This window comes from Adiantum capillus-veneris, chromosome 11 (assembly GCF_014529385.1).
Source record: "Adiantum capillus-veneris isolate H3 chromosome 11, ASM1452938v2, whole genome shotgun sequence".
NCBI classification, from domain to species: domain Eukaryota; kingdom Viridiplantae; phylum Streptophyta; class Polypodiopsida; order Polypodiales; family Pteridaceae; genus Adiantum; species Adiantum capillus-veneris.
In genome coordinates, this window is record NC_140941.1 from 91,327,418 (window position 1) to 91,350,187 (window position 22,770).

Sequence of the window (22,770 nt, forward strand, 5' to 3'; positions counted from 1 at the left end):
CTTTTAGGTTTTCCCTATTCTTAGAGGGAATCCTCTATTTTTGCAACTCACTTGTTATTATGAATAGGCTCACATGGATGCATTGAGGCATCCATGTGTGAGGAGTAGCCTTTGTCCCCCAGTGCTTGTGTCACTCTTCATTCATCCTCTCTCACACTCTCTCGCGAGCATGCATAGCACTCCCCGCTCAAAGGTGCGCATGTTCGTTCTCTTGAAGGCCCTCCATGTGTCTCCGACCTGTAGCGCGTACGTGCACACACACACACAAGTTAGTAGTATGGCACAAATATCTCTCTCTCTCTCTCTCTCTCTCTCTCTCTCTCTCTCTCTCTCACACACACACACACACACACACACACACAATTCACATTCCAAGACTTGCACCCCACATCCACAAACTACATTATGTGTGAGCTCCCAACCCTCAGTAAAACTTGCATTGATTCCCAATCAATATAACCTTCTTGTGTGTTTTAGCCTGCTCTCACTGCAATGATAGATTCTTCCTCTCCCCAATCATCTACCTAGCTATCTAACTATACACACAATGCTGACATTTGCTTGCTCTCCTATATATCGTCTTTCCATTCCAAGTGTATGAGAGAGAGAGAGAGAGAACACAAAAGACGGAAAAATCTTAGTGAAATTGTCATTTCGTGTTTGGCAATTTCTACTTTTAATCTCACTCTCTCTATTTACAATTAGCTGATTACTGGTAAACTTTTTTTTTAAATCCATTAGTCTAGAGATTCCCTTATTCCCTCCCCCTTTTCCGTCGAAGGTGTTCACTCCCCTCCCTCTGACCATCTCTTTCGCCGTACCCAACTCTGCTCTACCTCTCGATCTTCCAGCCCGCCCGCATGTCTGGTCAAGGATGTATGAAGAGCTCGCTCTCTCTCTCTCTCTCTCTCTCTCTCTCTCTCTCTCGGAATAGTTCCCACGACGGTAAAATACTCCTGCTTCTCTCCCCTTCCTCCTCAGTTCACATGTCATCTCCAACAACATCACCGACTATCAATACGAGGACGCAAAGGAGGGGTGGGAGGGGGCTCGACGCCATGCAATTACCTGAGTCAGCATGCAATTAGCTTTGTGTGTGTGTGTGTGTGTGTGTGTGAGAGAGAGAGAGAGAGAGAGAGAGAGAGAGAGAGAGGGGGAATTTCCTGCGATTCAAGCTACTCAATGATTTTTTGAAATTGAGCAGACATACTGATTTTGTAATCTTTGATGAGCAAACAAATCACATGCATTCATCAAAGCATGCCGCCAACCTCTCTCTCTCTCTCGAGCGATCGAGCGACTAACAGCCTTCGGATGTCAAGCCAAGCGCTCTAAACATGATTTGTGCGAAGTGGTAGGTTTAATCAACCGTAAGTGTGAGCAAATGTTGGCTAGCGCAAGTTTCATCAACCCTCGCTATTTATCAACACCACACAACGCAACCAGTCGACTTCGCATTAGACCTCTCTCTCTCTCTCTCTGTCTCTCTCTCTCTCTCTCTCTCTCTCTCTCTCCGGATAATTGCCGTCAAAGGTCTGTCACGCTCTTGTTGGACAGCGCTAGATCACTAGGGTGGCAGTGCCGTTGGCTCATACTTCTAATTCTCGAAAAAAAAACCCAACAAATCTGAGCATCAAGCAAAGAGTCTAGTCGTATAAGTGCATCTTTTGGGGGTGGAGCAAGACCAATACTGAGTATATGGTGGACTATGTAACAACTTTTGGATCATTTTGTAAATACTCAATTAGATCATTATGCGGTCTTTATCACAAGACTAAAAAAGTATGTACATTTTTTACATCTTTCAAATAAAATTTATTCTCTTTTATGAAAAAAAAATGCATGGTTCTGTGGCCTCCAAAACCTCTTCAATGGCCAAAATGAGACGAGGTTGGAAAGAGATGAAGGAAAATTTGACCAAAATTGAAACAACACTTCAAATTTTACAAAAAGATTGAAGAATTACATATTTTGATAAGCAGATCATAGATCTATGTCTCCCATTCTAGACACATTACATTCATGAAAATAAAGAGGGAGCCCTTTCTTGAACTTTGCGCCTCGAGATCGTATAACCTCATCTTCCTCCACTTGCTCCCATCTGCATGTGGAAATTAATTTTTTTATTTGATTTCAGAAGTCCATTACAAATAACTTAAATGTCATGCTATATCAAGACATAATTTCACCACTCACATTTGAGAGATTGAAAAAAAGAAAAGATATTGTCATGTTATATCAAGACATATAATTTCACCACTCCATGAAGGTTAGACCTTCAAGTTTTCAGTTAAAAATTTACCCACGTTTTTTGGGCGGAGCATGCTACGAAGGTTGATCATGCGAGACCTCAGCCATCGTCTCCTTTTTCAGCTTTGCTGGCCAGACTCCCTATTATGCTTACGCTTAACAAATCCACTTATGATGGTCTAGGATTAATGGCCTATGTACTGATGTGAACATTGATTGTGTTCCTCTTCTGCAGCTACAAAAGGTTCAACTCCATAGTAAACTCCATAGTAAGCCACCCCTTGGTTCTGGCAAAGGTCTACGCTCCGGCTTTGAGGGTGAAGGCATTGACATGGTGCAACGGCTCCTCCGAGTTCCTCCAGCAATGCGCTGATGCGAGAAACATAGAAGCTTGGTATACCCTTGGCATGGTAAGCCAACCCCTCTCACTTTGTTTAAACTACAGTCTCTAGGGATTTTGTCATAATGGTGCCATGGTCAGAGCTTAGTGTCTCATATCTTTAGTATCATGAGAAGAACCCCAGATTTAACCAAACGACCTAGGTACACTCAGTGTGAACGCACCCCGTTTAGAAGTTGTGTGTGTCGGTTGCAAGGACAGGATAGGTTTCTGTTAATGTATGTATGGACATTGATTAGCGTAATAACATCGTTAAGCAATGTTTAACACATTCTAAGGGCAGTGATTAGGATAGTAACCAGCCCCTCTCAATTTGTTTAAACTACAGTCCTCTATGGATTTTGTCATAATCTAAGTCTCAGCCAGTAAAAGTATCACTCAACACCTTTCATGGTAGTATCAATGCCAAGTTTCTCGAGAAAGGTGGAGAATGGCACTCTGTCAAAACCTTCTCCCGTAAAGAATGTGTCACACACAACAACATTTCCCACATCAAATAACCGTCCCATATAGAATATCTAGGAACCGTCTCGCTGGTCTGTAATCGGGTAAAGATGTCGGCAAAAATCCGGATCGGTGGCGTACTAATCGACCATATCCTCGAAGCTTCGATGATGTATCATGAAAATAGCGAGGACCAAGGGCTTGTGAGACAGCGTGTCTGCCACTAAATTCTTTGTTTTGAGCATGGACAATCTGAAAATGGAACTGTGACAATATATTAGACCACCTCATCTACTTTTCTGAAAGCTGCTTTTACGACAGAAAGTAGCGTAAACTCTGATGGTCAGTAAACACTGTGAAATCAGCTCCGAGTAGAATATGGCCACTGGGTTAGAGCATGGATCACTGCCAACAACTCTTTCTCATAAATCTCTGCAACCCGTTCAGGACCTGGAAACATCCTACTCTCATATAGGCAATAACATGACCCTCCTGCATCTGCAAGACGGCCCCTAAACGACGACGGCCACACAGTAAACCTCAAAGGGCTGGTGCGAGTCTGGCAAAGCCAACACTGGACCCGTTGTCAATTTATCCTCGAGAGTCTGAAAAGCTGCAATCTCGGATGGTCCCCTAGAAAAAGGAACCCCTTTCTAAGTCAATATGTGCACCTCAAAGGACTGGTGCGAGTCTGGCAAAGCCAACACTGGACCCGTTGTCAATTTATCCTCGAGAGTCTGAAAAGCTGCAATCTCGGATGGTCCCCTAGAAAAAGGAACCCCTTTCTAAGTCAATATGTGCAATGGAGAGGCTATATCTACAAATTTTTGAATGAACTGCCGGTAGTAGGAGCATAAGCCCAAAAAGAGCCCAAAAAGCTACGAACTTCACGAATAGTCTTCAAATCGGGGCAATCACAAATGGTCTCCACTTTGGCCGGATCCATCTTCACGCCATCAATTGGGACAATATGCCCCAGAAAGTGTATCTCTGGCTAGAAAAGTCGCTCGCATTAATGACCAACCTGTGCAACCGCAAGGCCTAGAAAACCTACAACAGGTTGGAGGTCGTTGGAGCGTGTGTGAGAGCAAAAGGCATCACCAAATACTCGTACAATCCAAAAGTCGTCCTCAAAGCTGTCTTGTAGACATTCGCAGGTGCAATGCAGATCTGATGATATCCACTTTTCAAATCAATTCAGCTAAATCAAGTAGAACCTGGAGTCGATCGAGTATATCATCGATCTTTGGAATAGGAAATTTGTTCTTTATGGTGATTTTATTGAGGGCTCTATAATCAAAAACATCCTCCAAGATCCATCTTCCTTTACAGGGTTCATTCTCTCTTCATTTTGGGCTCGGCTCACTCTGTACCACGGCCGGTTCAGTGGTGTACTTCTTGGAATCAAGTCAATCATGTGATCTTCAGAACGAGAAGGAGGTAACTCACCTAGTACGCCTCCATAGAAACAATCAGCTTGAGAATTAGGAAAATTTTGGACTCTCAAATGGGTCCTATAAGGACTTTGACTTTCTCCATCTTGTCCAAAACGGGCGCACCGTAAAAATTGTACAAATGAAATCAAAACTTGTCAGACCTTTTGGATTTAGAATGTACTCATCGAGATCTATCCATTGATATATAGCATGCCATCAGGTTCCTTATATTATAGAAGATTCTATTTTTTTATGTAACAACTCCGTCTTATAAATGGAATCTCTCTCCACATTTCAGTTTCAATGGAGAGGGGCAATCTCTTCTACAAATCAACTCCAAATTTGTCGGAGTTTGGGGATTTAGAACCTATTTTCTAAAATCTTTCCAACGATATGTTAATTTGGATATGTTAATTTTAAACTTTTGACAAAGCGTTTATGTACTTCACCAGGTTGCCCACTTTGAACAAAAGAGGCAAAGTCAAACCTCCTTATAGGACCCCTTTGAGAGTCCAAATTTTCCCTAATGCATTCAAAAAATCTTGTCGTTCTTTTTCAAGGTCAAAGACATTTGACCCTTTATTATCATTCAGTTCTTGCAGAAGATCAAAAAGATTGGATCTCATCAATTCGGGAAATTGTTGAAGCCTGATACAAGTGGGATTGATTCTCTCTTTAGTTTTTTATCAAGTACAATCTCTTTACCCTTCCCATTTTTCAAGATGGCTTTCCTTGCCCTATAATCGACCACGGCGCAGTTCTTATGGAACCAAGGGATTCCTAAGAGGACGTCACACCCTTCCAAAGGCATGACGTAAAAGTCCACGTGCCCGAAATACCCCTGACAAGATAATGGCAACATCCCGCTCGGGTGCTGCAAGAACCGCTTCGACGGGTGGACCCATCTCATCAAGCGTAATTCCAAGTCGTGCCACCAATTCGATTGAAAATGAAGTTGGCCTTGGCTCCTCCATCAAAGAAAAATAAGGGCTTTCGTCTTTCCAGTTTCCAACGATCTTTCGTTTCAATTGATGCCAAGCTGTAATGACAACTCTTCCATATGATATCCAAGTCAACATGAAAATTATGTTGAATTCTGCCCACGTCGCAGGTGTTTCTCTCCATATTATATGTTGAATTCTGCCCACGTCGCAGGTGCTTCTCTCCATAGTAGTCAATCTGTTGTACAAACCAAGGGATTCCTAAGAGGACATCACACCCTTCCAAAGGTATGACATAAAAGTCCACGTGCCCGAAATACCCCTGACAAGATAATGGCAACATCCTGCTCGGGTGCTGCAAGAACCGCTTCGACGGGTGGACCCATCTCATCAAGCGTAATTCCAAGTCGTGCCACCAATTCGATTGAAAATGAAGTTGGCCTTGGCTCCTCCATCAAAGAAAAATAAGGGCTTTCGTCTTTCCAGTTTCCAACGATCTTTCGTTTCAATTGATGCCAAGCTGTAATTCCATATGATATCCAAGTCAACATGAAAATTATGTTGAATTCTGCCCACGTCGCAGGTGTTTCTCTCCATAGTATATGTTGAATTCTGCCCACGTCGCAGGTGCTTCTCTCCATAGTAGTCAATCTGTTGTACAAACCAAGGGATTCCTAAGAGGACATCACACCCTTCCAAAGGCATGACATAAAAGTCCACGTGCCCGAAATACCCCTGACAAGATAATGGCAACATCCCGCTCGGGTGCTGCAAGAACTGCTTCGGCGGGTGGACCCATCTCATCAAGCGTAATTCCAAGTCGTGCCACCAATTCGATTGAAAATGAAGTTGGCCTTGGCTCCTCCATCAAAGAAAAATAAGGGCTTTCGTCTTTCCAGTTTCCAACGATCTTTCGTTTCAATTGATGCCAAGCTGTAATGACAACTCTTCCATATTCGTTTGATATCCAAGTCAACATGAAAATTATGTTGAATTCTGCCCACGTCGCAGGTGTTTCTCTCCATAGTATATGTTGAATTCTGCCCGCGTCGCAGGTGCTTCTCTCCATAGTAGTCAATCTGTTGTACAAACTCAAGGGCTCGATGGGTGTCCTGGTAACCTGAAACTAACGGTTGACCCACTTTCCTTGAACTCCTTGATCGTCTTGCTCATCTCGTCATTGTCAGAAATGAGTGAGCTCTCCTCTTCCAAACTGCTAGATGGCATTCCATGCCGTCTAGACTTTTTTTGAAATCCGTTTTTCTTGCTTTTACGCCACTCCTTCCTTTTTTTTTTTCCTTCTCATCCTCTCTCGAACTAGAGGACGACGACCTGTCGAAACTCTCTAAAGACCAAGAAAAATCTGGGTCATCCTTAAAACGAACAAGCTTCTTGAATCTGCTTGCCACCTCGAAAGTCAATTTCCGGCCCAAACAGACGGGAAAATCCACTAATGTTCTCTGCTTCTAAGAGTGCTTCATTAAGCTTTTCATTATCTAGTTCATCTTATGGTCAAGAGCGTTTTCCAGCTCTTTCTGTGAATACAGTTGCCGCTTTTCTGTGTTCGTTTGTCCTTTCAACTTTCTTCCCGACATGATAGGGGAATCACTGGCCTCTCTCCATCTCTCGTGAATCTCATCCTTCGAGTAAGTCTTCAGATACTTCACATATTTTGGGTTCTGGGAGTACTTCAGTAATCTTCACACATGCCAACCTGCAGTTGACGTTTGTACTCCGTTCTCGCAAACTTCCCTGCAGAAAATTTGCCCAATTCTTCATTCTTTTCTTCAGTTCCCATGCCGGATTTCAACTTCTTGTCGCGTTCCCACTGAGAGGTTTATCTCTGTCAGACTCTCCGCGAAAACCCATGTGTAATTCTTGGCCCTTTAAGGCAGACCGATGAAGACGGGAGCGCACCAATGCGCGATGAATGAAGAGTGGGAGTGGCTAGTAGGTCCGGGGCAGGGACACGAAGATTCTTTCATAAACCAATGTGTGTTGCAGAAGGGATCGAATCCTCTGTCGACGAAGAATCTTTTTGGGCTTTGATACCACTGTAATAGACTTGGACACTCCAAGCCAGAAATAAATAGCAACACACAAACATGAACTTCAAAAATCACTTAACTTTAATGGAGAGAGAGAGAGAGTCAACACGGCCGGGCGTAGTTCCGTGCCCAGAGATATTGGCCCCAAAGACAAGCGCCCCTTTCCGTAGAGCTCTGTGCGTTTTTCGGCGAATGCCACGCGAGGGTGTCCCTCCAGATACAATCACATGCGCTCTGGGTTGTTTTCAACTGATGCAAAGCAAGTGTGTCTCTCCATATGTAATGTTATCTGAAGGAGTGCATTGATTGCAAGAGAGTTGTTTTCAGCAGATGCAAAGAGAGGGCATCTCTCCAAATGCAATCACATACACTTGCACCTTGAAAGAATGTGTGTCATGTGCACATATAATCCTATGTGCATGTGGACACTTAGGTCCAAGGTTCAGGTCAGCTTAGGAAGTGTTCTAACACCTTTGTGAGCCTGTGCATAGGCCGTGCATGTCCAGGCACTTAGAGTAGTTGCATATCCTCTGGTTGCACACAGCATGATCATCAGCATGACAGTTAGTATCCATCATGAGCATTTTACAGTGCACAGAACCTATTTTCCCAATTTATCCATTTTTCACTTATTATTTAATAAGTGACTTATGTTGGAAAACTGGGTAAGGCAAATTGCCAAGTGTCTATAAATAAAACCTAGCGCTAGCACTTTCTGGCAGAAGAGGCAACAGAAGTTCCAGCAACTCGCAATGTACCTTCTCAGCAAGACCAACAGGAGGCCTAGCGTTTCCAGCCAAGATCAGAGCAGTTAGCGTTTTGGCTACAGATCAGCCTAGCGTTTTATGCTACAGTTTCAGCCTAGCATTTCCAGCAGTTACCAGATCAGCCTTGGCATTTTGCTACAAATCCACTGGCGTTTTCAATTTGCAGCACTTGTCGAGCGTTTTGCAGGTCTGGTGTCAAATCAGCCCAAGCACATCAACGTTTTCAGTTTTCAGCCTTTAGACACAACAAATCCAGCCCCTAGCCTCGCAGATCTCACCTACCCGCAACAAATCCTCGCCGTACCGTCAGATCAGCCAGCGTTTTCAATTACAGCCCGCTGTCTACAGATTTCAGCATTTGCGTTTTCAGCACATCATCGTTGCGTCGTCACCATCGCCATACTCGTCGACACAATGTCAGAATTCAACAGTTGGCAGATTTGCAGATTTCAACCCTAGCGTTTCAGATTTCAGCCCGTCCTCGTCGTCGTCGTCATCATTGTCGTCAACATCGTCAGCAAGTCCATTGCATCTAGACCATTGTACCAAATTTGTGCAATCAATAGCATAGACCTCTCTCGCCATAAAGAGGGGGGCCCTTGGAGGAGGGTTTGAGAACCGTCTGGTGTCGTATTCCTCTCTCTCTCTCTCTCTCTCTCTCTCTCTCTCTCTCTCTCTCTCTCAATCTTAGCACCTTCATTCACAGTGTCATTCACTTTGTTATTGATTGTAGGATAGGGTCAAGTCAAGAAAGAGAGCGCTGTTTTCAGTAGATGCAAAGAGACAGCATCTTTTCAAATGCAATCATGTACACTTGCACCTTGAAGGCATGTCGCAGTACACAAGATGTTGATATGGGCAAAAGAATTCACGATCATATTGTTAGTCAATTTTTGTTGAAAGAAAACGTCGTGCTTGGCACTGCCTTGGTCCACATATATGCCAAATGTGGTGCACTTCATCAAGCTCTAAAGTAGTTAATGACCGAAACTTGTGGTCAAGAAACAACTTTGTGACTTGTGGAGCTTCCACCGTTTTGTGTGTAGCTACAAAATGAGCCATTTTACTAAATGAATCCACTATCACCAAGATATAGTCTTTTTGTCTCTTTGTCTCTCAGTTCTTGGTAACCCAAAAATAAAATCCATTGAAATGCTTTTCCAAGTGGATCTAGAATTTGCAATGGCATCAGCAGACCTGGTGGCTTCACCCTTTCTACTTTATTGTCCTGACATTGAAAGCATTGTTGGACATATTGGGGAGCATTCTTGGCCAGCTTTGGCAACCAAAATGTCCTAAGAAGTTGTGTTGTCTTACCAATTCCAACCTTCTTTTGTAGTTCTCGTGCACTAATATCATAGATCTTGCCTTTTCGTTTAAGAAATCCATTCTCCACTAAGAAATTCTTAGACAAACTTGCCTTATGTGTAGAAATTGTAGGTAAAGTGGCAGACTCATCTGACTCTTCTCTAATCAAAGAGTCTGACCCTATAGCATCCTGATAGACACTTGCCATATCAGACACTGCAAGCTGACCAAGTTCTAATAAAGAGTGGAACTCTCAGTTATTCCTTACAGCAACTATCATAGTGCTAGTCCTTACAGCAACAAAATTGTTTACCTGCATCTGGTAACGAGATGGTGAATGAAAAGGGCAACCTCTAGCTTGGCTAGTTCCTTTCCTGCACATTGACGAATGCCCCCTCCAAATGGCATAAAGTCTGCATTGCCTAGGTGTTCCTGCATAATTAGCAAACAGAGTCAATGGAGTTATTGATTTAATGCCCAACTCAAATATCACACCAAACGCATTAGAGATCCACACACTTCTCTACTTTTATGATGGGATCTAGTAGTTACAAACATGCAGCATGCTTGTTCAATACAATAGAATAACTCAAATTCAAGGAAAAAAGTAAGAATATTCATGCCTGATCCCACCGCCAAGGATTGAAAGAAAGAGGATCTAGGTACTTGTAAGCATCCATATGAGTAGGAATGAAGCAGGGCATCACTTTCCAACCCTTTGGAATGGTGTAGCCTGAATGTTATCAAAGCGATAAGAGATGCAACAAGTTATCTATGTAAATTTTGGAAAAGTCATCAAGCAGCATAATAGTTCACTCACCGTTCACCTTCACATCCTCTATTGCTTCTCTGAAAACAACGTCACCGGCATTTGCAAGTCGTAATGTTTCCTTGACTACCTATTACAAATTTTCATGACATACAAACAATTGAGAGAAGAAGAAGAAGAGAATTTTAACATCGTAGGAAACTATCCCAAGAGACCTTAAAGATCTATCCGACGGGAGAGTTGAACTCTAGACCTGTTATTCAAGAGGGAAATTGCATAACCAATCTACCACACTTGGGTGATAGAAAGGCTTTACAAAGTTGCGCTACAGTATGAAGTAAACTAGGGCAACAAAAAATCACTGCAAATATAAGTAAAAAAGTGCCCATGTGAAATGTTTCACATAAATAAAGTTGCCTACCACTTTTTAGAGCTTCAGTAATAAGCTAGGATGAGTCTTTCTAACCATTGACGTATGGATTTCACATGAGATTGAAATGGGAGCATTTCTCATAGCCAAGGCAGAAATGGGTTGGCAATTAGTTTTCCTCTATGGAATAGGTGCTTTAGCATTAGTTCTGAAATAAGACAATTTCAGAATGTGCTAGAACTCAAAAAATCTCAACATCCATGTGGTCAACATGGTGTAGGTTTTGAATCAAAACTATCACAAGAATCTGTAGTTGTTTTCTCAAATATCAAATCTTAGGCCGTCGTTGAGTTTATGTAAAAAATTAGCTATACTACTAATAAACTCTTGTTATCTATGTATTAAACAAAAAACTTGCTTTGGAGCTTAGTATTTTTGTCCACCATAATTTATGAACAAAAAGCTTAGTTTTAAATATGCAGGTAAAATTGCACCTTTGTCGTATCTTTAATGAGAAGGAATAATATATCTAATTTTCAAAGGATGACTGAAACTGAACCTACATAGTAATCCATGTGAATGGAGACACTTAGAAGCTCTTGTGCAACACACATTCTATAAATCTAGACTTCTTTGGAAAACTTAATGTACACATTTCTTTGTAAAAGTCAAAACTTTACTACACAACCATATGATAAAAAAATTCAGATGTTAAATTGTTTTGCCAGCTAAAAGATTGGGTCTGACGGGTTAGGATTCACATAGAATTATAAACTTATGACCAATTTTGTAGTTGAAGTCTTATTTACTTTAAAGGAAGGTTAGTTTTTGTTATCTGTGAGAGCTTCAAATAGAGATGATAGAATATTGGGGTGAGAGCAACCAGATGTCTGTGGAGTCTAGGCAATCATATGTGGGTAAAGTTTTAACACCGGTTAGGGTTGATCCATTGCTGTATATTGCGGCTCTCTATGGTTGGGTGGTGTATTATTGGTGTCAATATTGTTGTGTAGAGCTCTAGGCGGTGGCTATGATGGAAGATATCGGGTGGCAATTGTATTAGAGCCTTCTCTATCCTTTGCTCCATGGGAAAGTGTCAAGTGTCATCATTCTTCCTTGCAAATCACACATGTGGGAGCCACCATTCCCACAAAGAAGCGGGTCGTTTTCAATTTAGAAAGCAACAAAATGGAGCCCCCAATCCCCTCCTCTCAATTTCGACCTTGATTCTTGTTTGCCTCTCTACATATGTATGTAACTCCGTCCTCGCCATATCTTGACGCATTAATTTTGGAGAGGGAGAAGAGAACCTTCTAATAAAGTCTTACCAAGTTAAGGAAAACAGCCCTTGGTAGAGAAGCCTACCAACTTGAAAGTCCAATGCAACATGGAAACCACCTTAGTGAATATGTAGATGATTTTGAGGCTCTCATGGGAGAGTACTAAGACATTCCACATTATTTACACAATGGTTTACACCATCTAGAGAGGTACATGACCTCTTAGACCTCATAGCTAGTACGATGCTTATTAATAGACCCCCTATAAGCTCAAGGTCCTGCCCTTGGGCATGACCCATACTGGATTTATGCATATGTGAATAGACTATTGTGGTCTAGATCAGATCACAATCAAGAACAAATATCATATGCAGAGGATATATAATACTTCACTAAGATTGACCTTAGACCTGGCTATTATCAAGTATAGATTAGAGAACAAGAAGTCCCTAAGGCTGCTTTCAAATCATTTTGGCCATTATAGGTTCTTGGTCACACTGTTTGGTTTGACCAATGCCCTGGTTACATTCATTACTTGTATGGACACAATACTGAGAATTATCTAAGGAAATTCATTGTGATTTATTTAGAAAAGATATATTGGCTTATAGTCGGTCAAAGAAAGAACATTAAAACTTCTATGGAAGGTGTTTCAATTGCTTGGAGACCCCCCATCTACATTTTTTGTGCAATAGTTCTAAGCATATGTCAAAAATATTGAAGCGTATATAACCCATCTAGTGCTTACAATAATTATAAGCATTCTAGTACTTCGTACAATCCCTTTATGCTTATGTATGACCTGTATGGCCTCCAACCTCGATCACCAAGTATTGTTGGATTCAAGAAAGCACAAATAGTCACCAAACGACTTCTCTTAAGATATGCAAGATATGTTACAAGTTGTTAGAGACGGTATTTATCAAGCCCACGATCATTCGAAAGTGCTTATCGATCAAAGTCATAGGAAAGCTATTTTAGAGGAGGGTAATATTGAGTATTCCTTAAAGAACCTACCAAATACGAAATGCTAGAGGTGGCAAAGTGTCAAAGTTATTTGCAAGCTATTGTGGTCCATTTACAAATATTAAGAAAGGTCGACGATGTTACTGCATGTAGACTGCAGTTACCAAAGGATGCTCAAGTTCGTTGAGCTTTTAGTTACAAGCACATATGAGTGTGACAAAAGTAGAAACTGCACCTTCTCTGTGAATGTCATCAACTTGTAAGAATCCCATGTCAATGCGACTTTTGTTGCACAAGCTGTTTGATTTAAGATGCTGGAGTGCTCCTCCTTTCAGTTGAAGTACAAAAGATGTTAGGAAATATCTAATGAATTGATGTCTATCAAAATAGTAACCACATCAAGATTATTTATGCTAGAATTTAGAAAGGAAATGGTTGGGCATGCAGAGCTCTATAATATGACCTTGTAGTTAGGTTTAGCAAAAAGATTATACCTTGAGTGCTTCCAGGACACGTGGGTTGTCTGTGATAAATTTCGTCGCAAATGTAAAAATAGAGGATGTGGTTTCATAAGCTGCAAAGATGACACCAACCATGACATCGATAGAAACCTCACGAGTCACTGTGCTTCCCTCCGCTGCTAGAAGAGCATCCAGGACATCGCTAATTTCTCTGTCAGGCTTGGATCTTTTCTCGGAAATTATCCTTTCTATCATCTTGATCACATTACTTCTTGCCTGTATAATTAGCTCGTCAACATTGAAAGCTAATTAGTACCAAAAGAACCATGCCTTATAAGGAGCTGACCATGTATGTAAGTATGTTTCAACCCCGACCACCCTTAAAACGCATTTTTGGAAAGGATGTAATCATAACCTGCATGGATCTTCTGTATGGCATGCCAGGTAGGTTGATTGGAACACGTAGCAACCCGTCGACGAGAATTTCAAAGTTTTGAAACAGATAATCGACCTCAGCTGCATGCTCTGTAGTGCTAAGACTAAGGAGCTGGTTTATCACCAAATTGAAGGATAGCTGCAGGCCCAGATGATTCAAGGCGATTACTTCACGTCCTCACACAGGGAAAATCCCCCAGACTTCTTGTAATATATTTGTGACTCGCTAACTGTACATACATACATACATACCCGTGTTGCTTCTTCCTGCAAATGGATGATTCGCCCCCCCCAAGTCTCCATTTTCTTCAGGATTTGTGCCGATATGAAGCTGAACGTTTTGTCACTGCGAATTCGGGTGCCAACCACATTTAACACTGCATTCCTGACTGCCTTGTGGGTTTGCCCATGGATTTCCGTTGTATTCTGCTTCCCTATGATGTTGAGAATGGAGCGTGGGTAGCTGCTTTTGAAGAGTGTTCCCTCTTTTTGCAGAATGAACTGGTTAACTTTGGCATCTGTAGAAATGATGATCGCTTCTCCAAAGAGGTGCGATTTGAAGAGCACTCCGTATCTGCTTGCCACGATATATAATACATTATCAACAAGTGCGTATACGGTACTGTATAGACATTTATACCTAGTACTAATTCAATTAGGTAGTACAGACAGGCAGTGTCAGTGCTGGATTTTTGAGGAGAAGGTTTAAAAGTGAGACTGTTCATTGAAAATTGCTTCAATTTCCCTTCTACATATTGAGGGTTCAATGGGTAGCTCAGCTGCTCTCTCTCACACACAGGGCAGTGAGGCGTGCGCGCACACACACACACACACAAATGGGAAAGGACCCCAATTCTGTGAATGTGGATACTAGCCCATGTAATTAATGTGCAGATAACGGACGTACCGTTGGATTCGGTGGTTAAGGAAGGCTCCCGGCATGAGGCTGCAATTTGGGCGAGCATACTCCAGGGTCTCTCCGATAATGGGAAGGCATCCCATGGTGCCTGGAGGCAAGTCACCACCACTCCTCTTTGATCTGATCCTACGATTCGCCATGTACATAACAATTCCGGCGAGCACAGCTGCGGCAGCCACTGTAATCAGCTGCTCTGCTTCCACCGTTCGCATCCTGCTGGGAGTCCAATCAAGCAACTGCAACGAAATTTTTGTTGCGGAGGCCATTATAATCATCAGTACCATGTCTGCTTACAATGCAGCTGCACAGTGCAGCCCGTTAGCTATATTACTAACTCTAATTAGTCTGTGCGCTCTCTCTCTCTCTCTCTCTCTCTCTCTCTCTGTGCCTCTGTGCCTTGTGACTAGAATCTAGATAGTACGTCCGTGGAGAGTGGACTAGCTAGCGTGTGTGCCAGCACTGACTGCGCCTAACACTAGCATCCCAGAGACCGTCCTTCATCGGAGAACGAGGACCATAGGAAAGAAAAAGACGAGAGGTCCTTCATTAGAGGAGAAAGACATGGAAAGGAGTGATAGATAGGGAGAGACGTACGATCGGGCGGGAGAGAGAGATAGGATGCGCACATGCAGCAAACCCGGCTGAACGGCGGTGAGGGGAAAACTGCAAGGCTCGAATCGGCCTTTCCCGCACATGCAGAGAAATCGACGCCGTTCCTGAGCTCGTTAGGAGCCTTTTCAGCGTGTCAGAGCCTGTCAGTCAATCACAAGCATTCCCGCTTCACCAACGGTGCTCGTCGGCTACAAACGGCAGTGAAGGGGGCAGTGACGTTCCGATAGAGCCGGTGGCGCAACGGTGGGAATCCTACAGGGGCGTCGTGGGCCTGAGGTGGGCCTTGTGCACTTTTCGAACGCTCGGAGAGCGCTGAGGCATACATGTGCGCACGCTAAGAGAGATGTAAAGCGCACATGTGGCTGTTCGTTGGGCCATTCGTTCCCAAAAAAGTGCTTCAAACCGATACGAACTTTTCGTCATTTCGCGCACATGCATTCGTTCGGTCAAAAAAACCACTTGTTTCGTCCGGCCACGTCCTGTGTGCACATGCGTACGTCCGTTCACGTCCGTGTTGTTGGACAATCATGCGAACCAACAAACCACACATTGCCAACATCATAAAGATAGCATTTTCCAACAAATAACATTGCACCGAATGCATGGACAAACGCATGACCAAACAAAATTTTAATGTCCGACAACCACATAAACAAGAGACTGACACTACTAAAATAAGCTGTTTTGAGTACATCAAAATGGTTCATTGCCTCTGATATAGAAGCGCGCGGTATTGTTGCTCATTGGCAGCCATAAATGAAAATGCTAGATAACCATAACAAAAACCCTGTAGCAATACATAAATAGAGGTGCTGCTCTTTGCAGCCATAAAGCAAGCCACATGACAAAAACTACAACCATGTAGAACATGACTCAATCCTCAGACTCCAAATCATCATCAAGCCCTGTAAAACACAACTTCATGAAATTAATAATAAGCTTTATGGATACATAATTAAAACTTTAATTGAAACAAAATACATGATCACTTTGAAAAATAAGAACAATTACTAAATCCACAACCCGCTACACCTGGAACTGCTGCGTTCTGAACCCTCAAGCTGCTATGGCGAAATAAGGCTGCCCTTATCCGCAAGGCCATCTCGCGATGAGCAGGATTACCGCCATCATTAGGAAGTGGCTCTTGGGAGTTGGGATCGATGCGGATCTCGGCGATCATGAGGCTCCGTCTCGCCTTGGAGTTGCACAAAGTTGTGTAGGAAACAACAGGCTCCTATCACACAGTGGGCACGAAAGCAAGATCGACATTGAGAGCTCGCAAAATACGCCACCTATTCTTCAAGAGACCAAAGGCATTTTCCACTCTCACTCTTCCCTTTGAGATTTTCCTATCAAAATCTCGCTTTTCGCGAAAAAATCGCCCTGCCTTCATTCGATATGGCTTTACCAAGAATGTTCTTGCTTTGTAGGCTGAGTCTGCAATCAAATAAGGTCGTACTATCTCTCCTTGAATGTGCAATAGTGGCCTATCCAATGCTTCTCGTCGCTTGAGCTGACCATACAACGCATTCTTTGAAGTGAGAAGAATCATGAACCCCTCCTGTAGCCCTGCAAATTGCACTCCAAAAAAGCTTATTGGAGTCGACAATACCCTGTAGGGGGATGCTCAGCAAAACCATGCATGTTGATGTATTGTGCTGGATAGAACTCTCGTGCTGGCTTTCTTTGTAGACGGATGTGAGTCCCATCAAGTACCCCAGCAATATGCGGCAAACCAGTGATAGCCTCAAATCCTGCCATTATCTGCTCAAGACGGTCTCCACGCAGCACTCTAATGCCAACCCTGTGGAAGAACTCAGTACTACTCAAAATGAGACAAATGATCACCACATATTTGCGAATGGTGCTTTCATCCATGCCAAAGAGATTCGTCATGCTTCGTGAGGAGTGTCCATATATGCACAAGCCGCCAGAGTACGCAAGAAAGCGCAGCCTCCGGAGAAATAGGCTCTCTGACAAACCTGACTCCACTTGTTGGTAGTAGTGGATGAATCATGTTTAGTAGCATAAGAAAGGATTTGCGAGACATGCGATATGCAAAACAATAGAGATCTTGATTTGCAAGGCTAGCCATAGACCAAAGCACACTGTGCACACTGCGAAAGAACGTTTGTTGACCAGGAAAACACCACCATACTCTTGGTGCAAAACGCCATGCCACTAACTCAAGCGCACCCGCCATCCCACAACATAACCATGCATAAGTAAACATAAGTATGAAGAAGTTGTTATCTTCCAAATCCTCCAAGCCTTGACCATGTGATGTACCAGCAAGGCCTAGTGTATTGTCACTCAATAATGTCATCATCCCAAAGAGATGCCCCCACTCTTCCATCCTATGATTTAAAACGAACATACTAATTTGGAATCACAAAATAACGCAAAGCAAATAAATATCCAAACTACCAAGTTGAGTTAAGACATACCTGAATACGAGTAAGGCCGCACACAAGACGACACAATGGAATGCGCTACCCTGAACTCACCTGCACAAAAACAAACATGTCTGTATATTAATTACTCTGCAACGAAATATGATAGTCAAAACAAATGGAGATTTTACTATGGTGAAGTTCAAATAAACTTACTACTCTGGCTTCTTAGAGATAAGCTTGGCGATCTCCAAGAAGATCTGGTGACGCTTCGTCTCTTCCTCCTCTCTGATCTTTGCGAGTCTCTCCTCATGTAGCATCCTAGCAGTCTCAAGCTCTCGCAAAGTGTTTGTCTTCTTGTCTTCTGCACGCTCGTAGGCCTCACACATCTATTTCATCCCATCTCCCATTGTCTTGGCCACTGTGCCCAAGCTAGATTTCTTCGGTTGCTTCACTTTATTGCCAAATACGCCGTCCAAATCCACAGTATCAGGTTGTGGATTTTGGCCCGAGGTACCATCGTTCTCCACACCATCCAGGTCTATGGATGTATCTGTTGTAGAGGATACAGGCCTGTGGCTCTCGCTGTCAAGGGCACCAGCTATGCCTGAGCACTTTGGAGTCTTCCCCCACAAAGCGTTGCACTGGTCAAAAAATGTCCAGGTGCTGGGAATACTGCCATTAGAATTTTGTTTTGAAAGCTCTTTCTTGTGGAGCTTCTTAAGTGTGTCGATTTGGTTTCTTGCATGCTCAGAATTGAAGTTACCTGAGATCTCTCGATTTAGAGCAAAGACCAAATCTTCCCAATCCTTAGGGTGAAAATTACCCTTCTTGATGTGTGACCATTGCTCCTCATAGACTCGCAAGAGAGTATGAGTGCTTTTGTCGTCCCATATAATTGTCGTTGCCCTCGCACGCTTCGACCCTTTTGTGCTTGTGTCTGCATTGGTGGTTGAGTCCTTGCATTTGTGATCTCTGGCTGCTCGCTCAGAGCGTGACTTTGTGAGGATATATCTACCTTGGATCGTTTTCTCCCAGTTGAAGGAGGCGAATTTATAGCCTCCTCCATCAAGCCGACGTAAGAAACCTGCTCAAAAGGCGTGGTGTCTTGGTAAAGAGGAACATACTCCTCACATTCATCTCCCACTGGCGCCGACTGTAAGTGCATTGCCCAAGAGGGCCTAGCAGACACACTAGCCTCCCCTCGCCTAGCTCTCCGCATGCCAGTCGTGACTAGAGGTGGGGAAGACATACTGCGGATATTGATAAATATGCATAAAATTTTGGACATAATCGATTGTAATGCATGTGTCCATATGTGTGTGTGTGTGTGTGTGTGTGTGTGTGTGTGTGTGTGTGTGTGTGTGTGTGTGTGTGTGTGTGTGTGTGTGAAGAAAAAGAATGAAATTCCTTCTTCTTCCTCCTTCTGCAATGATGCATTATTCTCGCTCTTCTTATGCTTCACTTGTTTTTCGATTGAGAAGTTGAGAATATGTGGTGCACATGTCTACTTCTATGTAACTGTGTGTGTGTGTGTGAACACCATAGAGTATTGTTGACTTACACCATAACTGAGACAAATGCGCTTACCTTGCAAGAAACGCAGGAAACGTGTGTGTGTGTGTGTGTGTGTGTGTGTGTGTGTGTGTGTGTGTGTGTGTGTGTGTGTGTGAGAACACCATAGTGTATTTCAACTTACACCATAAACGCAAGAAACGATGTGTGTGTGTGAGAGAACACCATAGACTATTGTGAACTTAAACCATAATTGAGACAACAATGCTTACCTTAAGAGCAGAAACGCAGGGAAACTTCAATGTCAACTTACACCAGTATGTGGCCACGATTTTGGAAGCAGCTCGAATTAGAGGGTATCTGATCAGATACCGCCCGAAAACCAAAGGAAAAGGAAAGTGTACGTGATAAAGAGAAGCGGGGACAGAGCCAGGTGTCACGAGCTGCTTGGGAGGCGCTGATTTTTTTGCAGTTGCGTAGGCGGCAACTTTTGTAGAGAGAGAGAGAGAGAGAGAGAGAGAGAGAGAGGCACGTCCATCGGCGAGACGCATCGCCTGCACGCTCTCAGGGCAAGAGACGGAGGGGTCGCACGACTGCCCATTGTCTGCGACGGAGCAAGGCGTGAGGGCATGGCGTTGTTGGGGGGGCCTGGTTGACGCATGAGGCGGGCAGAACCATAGGAGGAGGCGTGGGCGATGCTCCAGGCCAGCGACGGGCAAGCAGGAGGACCAGCGACAGGCGAGCAGGTCCGTTTCTTTTTGCCACTCAGCTCTGGAGTCTGTGAGAGGCTGGAGCTAGTTAGAGGCAGCCGACGGATCTGAGAGGGGGTCAGGTGCAAGCATGGGTAAAGGGCGATAGGACTACGCACTGATGGGTTATCTCTCTACAGTGAGGAGAGTGGGAAGCGGAACAGGGTCAATGCGTGCATCTGCTCTAATCAGGATGTTACTGGTTAAAATTCAAAAGCAAAAGGAATCTCGAGTGGAAATTAATTAATTGACGCAACATAGACCCAGTATTGTGTGAGAACACCATAGACTATAGACTATTGTGAACTTACACCATAATTTACTTCACAATGCTTACCTTAAGAGCAGAAACGCAGGGAAACTTCAATGTCAACTTACACCATAAACACAGGAAACGGTGTGTGTGTGTGTGTGTGTTTGAGAACACCATAGAGTATAAGCGCTTACCTTGCAAGCAGGAAACGTAGGAAATGTAGGGACGCAGGAAACGCAGAAACTTGGTGGCCGTCATGAACACGTCGAACGGGGAGGGGGGGGGCCGTTGCGTTGGCAACATTGGCCAAGTGTTTAGCATGCCTCCAAAAAAAAGGTAGGCCAGCATATTTAAAACTCACCGAACGCAAGGGGTGGCCACAACATGTGCGCACCACAAGAGAGAGAGAGAGAGGCTCGAGTGCACCGAGCGGGCTGGTCATGGTTGCGTTAGCCCACCCTCCGTTGCGAATTTGCGATCCTTATTGGCACGTGCTGGAGCTAATGAGCATTGAGCTGTATCGATCGCTTGGCTTAGAGCCTGTTTACACGAAGGCCTAAATGTGCCATTTCTGGCCACCAATGGCCACATGTCGAGGCCACACGTAAAAATTAAACTGGCCACTCATGACCACTGGTGGCCAAAAGTGAAGTATAATAAAAATACAGATATTCAAAATCTGAACGCTCGAGTGCTCGCGGGTGAAGATCACGCTCCAAGATGCAGGATTAAAAGCGGATTAAACAGCAGTACGATTGTATAGTGATCCTCTCTCTCTCTCTCTCTCTCTCTCTACACTTGGCACTCACATAAACATACACAAGTGGTACAGGCCCTCATATGGATCTTCACTTGGATTTGAACGAGGTATGGAGTCAGGAGGTGGAAGTTGTTCCTTCCACACAGCACGAAGAAGCTGTTCCTTCCACACAGCAATACTCAAGAGCTCATCTACACTTACTTGCCAAGTGACAGCATGAGATTCAAGAAACCAGAGAAAGACCTTAAAAGGAATCCCAACCTAGCTATGCTTTCTAGCCTCCATGAATCAGAAGATAGCGACGTTGATAGTCTGTGCTGCACACCAAAACGGAATCCCTTGACAACTCTATCAAATGTTAGTAGATCCATGCATTCACCTCACCGCCTGCAAGTTACAAGGGGAAAAAGCCCATGGATGTAGCACCTAAGCAAGCCCAGGTAAAAGTTACTGAGTTTTTTTCTTAGATTCTTAGCTGAATGTTTTCTCTGGCTAAATGCAACTGAAGTTCACTATTAGGGGCACATTAGTTAGTCTCAAGATGTTGACTTCTCAGTATCACATTTTTATTTATGTTGAGATTGTGGGTGGTGTAGGGGCTAAAATGGGTCAAGAGAAGCTCTTCGGAAAGGGAATATCAATCTCGAAAATCAATTACCAAGGAAGCCACGAGAGGAAATTTGACTCAATGTGTTGAGATTTGTCGCATATCTCAAGAGTAAACAACTTATACAAACTCATGTCACGATTCCAAAGTTCCACATTGTATGGTTTATTGTCTTTGTGTACCACTTTGTGATTGCATTTGAATTGTGATATAGGGGCTAAAAATGGCGAGTTTGAAAAAGTTTAATGTTGATCATAGCATTCCACATGGGAAGTAGCCTTCACCCAAAAGTGAAGCTAAAAAGCCTTCAAAGGTTGACCAACAAAAACTGAATGTCCTAGTCGGCGGAGATATGCCAGCCTATTGGGATTGGAAAGAAACCGAAGTCCTTATCAATGCAAAGCTATTTTTGGAAGATGCTAAAGAGGCCGGCGAGGTTCCTAAGTTCTTGAGCTAGGAAGATGGAGTCGTGGAATATAGTATCCTCGAAGTGTGCTGAAAATGGAGTGTTTTGTACATGGAAACACTGTGTTGATCGATGGAATCGTGTCTTGAAGGACTTCAATCTATGACTATGCTCAAAATACACCTTCTGGTTGTAGCTCCTATTGGGCCATGGACTCCTGTGAACGTAAGTACAAAAAAATTCCAATAGGCTTCTCTCAACAAGTTTTCTCAATCATGGAAGTGCGATACGGTGCAAAGCGCTCAGTAGAACCTGGCGACATCCTAGTGGATACTTTTGATCATGTCATAGGTGGGGGCTACTGAAATTGCATTAGGCTCGTAAGTGTATACGTATTGGTTTTGAAGCTTTTATGTGACTTTGTTGTTGTGCAGGTGATGGAGCCACAAAGGGACAAGACCAAACAAAGATAGATGAGAATGAGAACCCACCTTTAAAAGAGTTGTCGAGTGTTCATAAGCGTCGTCGACCAGGGAGAGTTGCTGAAATGCTAGAAGGGCTTGAGACGTCACATGTAAAGCTAGTTGATGTCTTTGCTGCCTGCTGAGGAAAGGAGGACCAAGATGGACCAAGACCTTATTGACATAAGGGAAGAATAAAGCCACCATCTGCAACTACGTA

At 43.4% G+C, this 22,770-nt stretch overlaps 1 protein-coding gene and 2 pseudogenes across 1 annotated transcript; 1 reads left to right on the forward strand and 2 right to left on the reverse strand.

The window, feature by feature from the left end:
• Positions 1-1,902: 1,902 nt before the first annotated feature.
• Positions 1,903-15,327, reverse strand: LOC147447640 (cholesterol 22-monohydroxylase CYP90B52-like). Its single transcript, XM_086523377.1, has 9 exons — positions 14,783-15,327; positions 14,128-14,449; positions 13,856-14,014; positions 13,474-13,716; positions 13,215-13,307; positions 10,415-10,493; positions 10,218-10,327; positions 9,908-10,026; positions 1,903-2,101 (listed from the first exon to the last, which is right to left on the reverse strand). Exons 1-9 carry the CDS (start codon positions 15,076-15,078, stop codon positions 1,984-1,986), a joined length of 1,539 nt encoding a protein of 512 aa, XP_086379503.1. The 5' UTR covers positions 15,079-15,327; the 3' UTR covers positions 1,903-1,983.
• Positions 15,328-18,014: 2,687 nt separating this feature from the next.
• Positions 18,015-18,868, reverse strand: LOC147447641 (trihelix transcription factor ENAP1-like; annotated as a pseudogene).
• A 2,288-nt stretch (positions 18,869-21,156) lies between these two features.
• On the forward strand, positions 21,157-22,748 carry LOC147447642 (uncharacterized; annotated as a pseudogene).
• The last annotated feature ends 22 nt before the right edge of the window (positions 22,749-22,770 follow it).